Source organism: Urocitellus parryii, chromosome 5 (genome assembly GCF_045843805.1).
Source record: "Urocitellus parryii isolate mUroPar1 chromosome 5, mUroPar1.hap1, whole genome shotgun sequence".
NCBI classification, from domain to species: Eukaryota; Metazoa; Chordata; class Mammalia; order Rodentia; family Sciuridae; genus Urocitellus; species Urocitellus parryii.
This window is the reverse complement of record NC_135535.1, coordinates 110,707,238-110,713,507: the sequence shown is the minus strand read 5'-3', so window position 1 is coordinate 110,713,507 and position 6,270 is coordinate 110,707,238. Positions and strand designations below refer to the sequence as shown.

General features: G+C 49.3%; 1 protein-coding gene across 6 annotated transcripts in view; it reads left to right on the top strand.

Annotated features, from left to right (window-relative positions):
* The first annotated feature begins 483 nt into the window (after positions 1-483).
* The window catches only part of Tspan9 (tetraspanin 9), a 198,105-nt gene continuing 192,318 nt past the window's right edge, over positions 484-6,270 (top strand). For 2 of the 6 annotated variants that reach the window (XM_026407251.2, XM_026407252.2), the window contains exons 1-2: positions 484-550; positions 5,883-5,924. Coding sequence is in view for 1 of the 6 variants with exons in the window: in XM_077798754.1 (XP_077654880.1) it covers positions 896-902 (7 nt within the window). In the remaining 5 variants the exon portion in view is untranslated. Of the gene's footprint in view, positions 551-881; positions 903-5,882; positions 5,925-6,270 lie in introns of those variants that run through there. The other 4 variants (XM_026407254.2, XM_026407253.2, XM_077798755.1 and 1 more) reach the window with 4 other exon arrangements.

Here is a 6,270-nt window from a genome sequence, read left to right as displayed (position 1 = left end):
GGAAAGCTGAGCCCCTGGCCCAGGCGGCCTCGGGGTGTTGTGTGGGCGCGGAGCCCAGGAGCGCCACCTAGCAGGCCTTGCCCTCCCTCTCCCCAACCCGGGCCAGGGCGCGGCCAGGCCCGATCCGGGCAGGGGGAGGCGCCGTAGTAACACCTCGGGGGAGCGGCCGGTCGGGGAATCCGGGCGGCGGGGTGCGGAGGGAGTCTTCCGGAGCCCGCAGAGGGAGGCGCTCCTGGCCGGGCCTGGCCTCCTTCCAGCTCTAAGGCTGGGGACCTGGACGGGGTGGTGGAGGAGCGGGCTCCGGTGGCCGCTCTCGACTCCGTGCTTTCCGGGGCGCCCTCCGCCTGGCCCTAGCCGCGGCTCCGGGCGAGCGCGGCGCACTCTTCCCACGGCGCTCTCCGGCCCCTCGGCTGGCCCCGCCCCGCCCGCGGCCTCGGCGTTCCCGGGAAGGCCCCGCCCCCGCTCTGGCCCCGCCCCCCGTTTCCGCTGGCGGCGGCGGCGGTGGTGCGGGAGATCGAGCCGAGCCGGGAGCCACATTCCGGCGAGCGCGGTGAGTGCGGCCGGGCGGCGGGCGGCGGCGCGAGGCTCCCGAGGCGCAAAGTTGCGGGGGCTCGGGTTGGTGCCCGGCTGGACAGGCCAGCCTCCCACCCGGTCCCGAGAGGGGGGACGCGGCTGGGGGCGTCCCGAGGAGGCGGTACTCTGGGGAGGCGGTGTGGGCTGGGCGACAGTGGGGCGAGAGGAGGAGGAATGGGGCAGGCGCCGCGAGAGGGGGGCGGGAAGGTGCGTGCGGAGCCCAGTCACTCAGCCGACAGGAGTCTGCCGAGGGAGAGGCTCGGAGGAAGACCTTCGAGAATGGGGTTGCAGGAGAGTGGACAACGGAAGCCCAGGGGAAGGGATGGGAGGTTCGTAGGATGCAGCAGAAAGGGACACCCTCGGAGCTGTCAAGGGTCCAGTAGACTGGCTTGACAGTTCATACAGGGCGCATAGAGAGGGCCAGGACCTTTTGGGCAGGTTGGGATACTGCCTGCAGCTTCCTGGGGACCCCCAATCACTCCTTGGGCCACTGCTGGCAGATCGGCACTCAGAGTGACAGGGCTTTGGCACGTTCCTAAGTCCTAGATGCAGCCCATCTGTGCACTCAAGTTTGGGACTTTTAAAAACTTTCTTGTGGTTAAAAAAAAAGTCCAAATAAGCCACTAGCTTATGAGACCAGTATTTGTAGTTGTGCATGTTGGAACTAGAATTTGGGATCTCTGTCTTTAATGTGTTGCTCTATTTTTTTTCCTGCATCTTTCCCGGAATGTCTATAGCATCTAGGGAAGTTGACAGTCTTGGGGTAATATGGGATCTCTTGGGTACCCGACCTTTCCTCCTCATCTCCCTCTAAAGTGGGATAAGAAAGCAGCAGCTTTCTAGGCTCTGTTCAGGGAACCAAATTTCTTGATTTGTTATGACAGTGCCTTTCTGACCTGCAGCTGTCCCCTTCACTGGGGCAACTCAGGCATTTCCTCCTCCAGGAAGCTTTCCTAGATTAGTGGAGACTAGGGACTCATGCTCTGACCCATGTGTACCTGACACTTCCCTTTTCTTTACTAAAAATAGCTGGGGTGAAGGTTTTGTATGTATATTTTTGCTATAAAGATGTGCAGTCAGCCATCATGATGAATGGGGAGGGGAGGAGAGGGATTATGGATGATTTCAAACAATGGACTGGACAAATCATTTATATTTAGCTGAGGAATGCAGCCAGAGAGGCAGACAGTTACCCCAGCTTCCTACCCTCAGCCTGGTCTCAGCATGGCTGATATATCTGGGCTGTATGTAGGTTGAATGTAAGAGGGGGAAGAGGATCCGGGTGCACAGAACCTGAGGTATAATTCAGTTCTACTCTCACTCGTGGAAGACCTGCTAATGCACAAGGCCATGAACTGTTGAAAGTGTTCCAGAATGGAGTGGGGTTTTTGTTTGTTTGACTTATCAGGTTTTAATCTTCTGGTAGGGCTCTTTAAATCTGTGAACAGAGATTTCATATTAATAAGAATAATGAGTGTTTATAAAGTCATTTATAGTTGGCCAGTATATTCACTGCACATTAGCTGTATTTAATTTTATTTGATTCATACATATCCTTGTGAAGTATGTTATTTTAGTTGCCTTCTCATAGGTTATAAAAATGAGGCTTAGAGGGAATAAACTTCTCTAAGGTCAAAAAACTCATTAAGAGAGAAGCAAAACTTGAACTCATGGCTTCTGACCCCTCATGCCATGCGCCCCTCTTTCCTACTTCTGTATTGAGCCTTGTCTTAGCTCTATTTGTGCAACCTTGGGCAGTCTACCTCCCCTTTCCAACTCTTTGATTTAGAGGAATATTGAGTTAAAATGTTTCTAGGGTCTCTTCCAGCATCACATAATTAATAGTATGTTATCAGCAGCCAGACAAACAATTAAATGTGTTTTATTTACATTAGGCTTTTAATTATGGCAGAAAACACAACGTAAAATGTACCATCTTAACCTTTTTTTTTTTTTTTTTTTTAAATTTTGAGTCAAGTTCTCACTAAATTGCTTAGGGCCTTGCTGTTGCTGAGGCTGATCTTGAACTTGGGATCCTCCTGCCTCAGCCTCGCAAGTCACTGGGAGTACAGGCCTGTGCCACCACACTCAGTCCATCTTAACCTTTTTTTAAGGGCTCTAAGGTACAACAGTTCAGTAGCATTGAGAACACATGTAAAGCTGGGTGGGTGGAGCAAAAACCAAGGCGCTAAACAACTTAGCCAGACCCTGTCTCTAAATAAAATACAAAATAGGGCTGAGAGTGTGGCTCAGTGGTCCAGTTCCCTTGAGTTCAATCCCTGGTACCCTCCCCCCAAAAAGAACACACATTATTGCACAACAGATCTCCAGAACTTTTCATCTTGCAAAACTGAAACTCTGTCCATTAAAAAACAATTCCCTGTTTCCCACTCCTCCGAGGTCCTGGCAACCACCATTCTGTGTTCAGTGTGGTGTGCTTATTAAGATTCCACTGTATGCTTAATATGTGCTGCCCTTAAGTGATTAATAAAGGGAGTTGTAGAGAGGCAGCCAGCATCAATGGGTAGCCCTTGGGCCCAGGCTAACTGACAGGAGTGCCCTCCTGCATCTCTGGCTCTGTAACCTCCACGCCAGGACTATGAAGCAAATGAGTGAGTAGGTAAGGCCTTTGGCATGGGCCATCACCTCTTTTGGTCTCAGCTTCCAGTTTACAAACTAAGGATAACAATACCAAGTTCTCAGGACTGTGGGAAGGAGCAATGAGATAATGTATGTGAAGCATGTAGCTTAGGGCCTCATACACAGCAGGTGTGCAGTAAATGGAGGCTGTTATTTATAACCTAACTGGGGAGACTCGACTAATATGCTTGGAACAAGAGAGGACAAGACTTCTTTTCTTTTCCCATTGAGCCCCAGGCTTGCTGTGGTCGTCATCCCCACTGACTAAGGGGGAATGGATCTGGTCCAGATGCCTTAGCCCGGCAGTCAGCATCCTTCTCCTCTAGCCCCAGCCTGCCTTCTAGCTCCTCTCCCACTCTTCTCCCTCTAGGAAACCCTTGGGTCTAGCCAGACTGATCTTCCAAACATGCTTTGTTCTTTCCTTTTTGTCCTTTAGTCCATACTCTTCACTTTCCTGAAATGCTCTCCCCATACCTTCCTTTCCGTCCTTCAAGGTTCTATGCAGGGATAGCTCTTTTCAGCCTTCCCTGGCCACCCATCCCAAATGAGCCTTTTTCTTTGGAATTTCTATGGCATTTTCTACCCTTGCCTGACTGTTGGCTTTCAGACTTTGCCTTGGGTGATTCTTCAGTGAATTTTTCAAATGCTTAACGTGTGTGATATATGTATATAAAAGAGTTTTGCTAAGCTCTTTTTTTTTTTCCCATACTGGGTGTTGAACCCAGGAGTGCTCTACCACTGAGCTGAGCTGAGCTACATTCCCAGCCTTTTTTTTTTTTTTCAAATTTTTTATTTCAAACGAGTGTCTTGCTCAGTGGCTGAGGTCCTCGCTAAGTTGCCAAGGCTAGCCCACAAATTGCGATCCTCCTGCCTCAGCCTCCCAAGTCTCTGTAATTACAAATGTGTCCGCAGCCCTTTTTATTGTCTATTTTGAGACAGGGTCTCTCTAAGTTGTTCAAGCTGACTTTGAATTTGTGATTTTCCAGCCTCAGCCTCCTGAGCAGCTGAATTACAGGTGTGTGTTAGCACATCCTGGCTCTGTGCAAAGTTCTGATGATGCAAAAAGAAAAAAGATAAAGGTCCTTGTCTTCATGGGTGTGTAATCCAGGAAGGGGCTAGGAAAGGGGTTTGAAAATGACAGTTTAGAGTACGAAGTGAGTAACTTCTGAGAGAAGAGTGTCAAGTGGGTTTAAATGTGGATCAGTGACCCCGATTGAGAAGGAGCACTTTATGCAACAGGTTGTGGTGGATGCCAGTGCTGAAGGGAGGCTTGAGTTTGGGCAGAGGGAGGAAGGATCAGCCTGAGGATAGGCACTGGGAAGGTGTTTGGGTGTATGAGTAGCCCAGTGGGGCCAGTGTGTGGATTGTGTGGAGGGAAGCCATTGGAGAAAGGACTCGATAGGTAGATAGAGGTTATATTGTGTGTGACTTCAAATGTCCAGCCAAAGAGTTTCATCTGTCCATTCATTCATTCATTCAAGAGAAATTTAGGCACTGGGCTGGTCAACCTTCGGGGAGGGGCCTGGAATCTGTGCAGGTTTTGAGTAGGAGTTACAGAAGCAGGCCTGGTCTTAAGGACCGGGAGACCTGAATCTGAGAAGAGGGGAACCTCTTCTCTGAACCTCTTCTTCTTCTTCTTCTGAATCTGAGAAGAGGGGAACCATCTTTCATGGGCAGCCATGAAAGATGGTGAGGAGGGAATGACCCTGCATGACCCAAGACCGTTTGTGAATTGATCAGATGAGGCCACAAAGGAACTTTGAAACTGCTTCTGAGCTGGGTGATTGTGAAAAATGTGATGCTGTTTGCTGTTTCCATGGGGCATTATTTCTCCAACTAAATTCTGAGTCCCTCCAGCTCATGGATTTTCTGATGTTCTCACTGTACTCCCTGCTGTGAGGCACAGACTAGGCAATGTGGACCCCTGACCTTCTCAAGAAACAAGCCTTGCACCTTCCAGAATCCCACACTTGCATCCACAGCAATATTTGCACACAGGCTTGGCTTTCTCCGGAGTCATGTTTCTGTGAAGAGTCAAGTGTTTCCTGTATATATATCCTCACACTCCAAGTTAACTGCCCTTCCAACTTCTGTTGCAGTTTTATCTCCCATTTGACGGTCATTTTGCACTACTTTCTACTGTGCTATTAAAAGTAGCTTTGGATGTGGTAGGGAGGAAAACAACACAGTGGCCCATCCCATTATATCAGCCTCATAGTGTATGTTGATCAAGCCGATGTCTCATGGAAGTTAACACACTTTTATGTATCTTGAATCTTCGGGTCTCTTTTGAGTGGTCAGAATGTTATATCATTAGATGCCTGGGGTCTACCTCAGGGACTATATATATGTAATGTGGATACTGTTACTTCTATAACTGCCCATAGCAGCCCATAGCAGACATCACTAATCTATTGCAGCTGTCTTTCCTACTGAGCCAGGGTTCGGGTTCTGCTCATATTGCTTTAGGCACCCACCACCAGCTGAGTGGAATTGCACCACAGCTGGAATCTGTTTGCCATTTTTGGTCTTTTCCAGTTGTTGAATCAATGGGGTCTTGGTGAGAGACTGCTGCCCCAAAGAGTGGCCATTGCTCTAGAATTCACCCTAGAGTGACTTCATAGCAAAGTGGTGATACAATTTTTTTTTTTTTTTTAATTTTCCTGCAGGAATACTCTGGGGCCAAGGTGTTTACAGAAAATACAACAAAGGTCAGTATCAGCCTGGGTCCATTGTGTGCCGGGGTCTCTGAAAATCTGTGTGTTATAAACTGAAGTCAGTTTTTCTTGCCCTTTAACTGTGGGTTGAAGGATAGAATAAGATGCTGACATTTTCTAGATGTTCCTCTGCCCTTGCTCCTGACTGGGAATTTATAAGGTTTTTAAAGTGGGCTTTGGAGCTCCACTGTTTCTGATTGACCATTGAGAGTACCCTTCGTTCCTTTCTTGGCCACCCCAATTGTGTGGAGGAAGCTTAGGGAAGCAGGAGAGGCTTTTAACTTCCTGCTTCCTGTCTCCTCCCCACAGGCTGGGGAGCCAGGGTGGCTTGGCCTCTCAC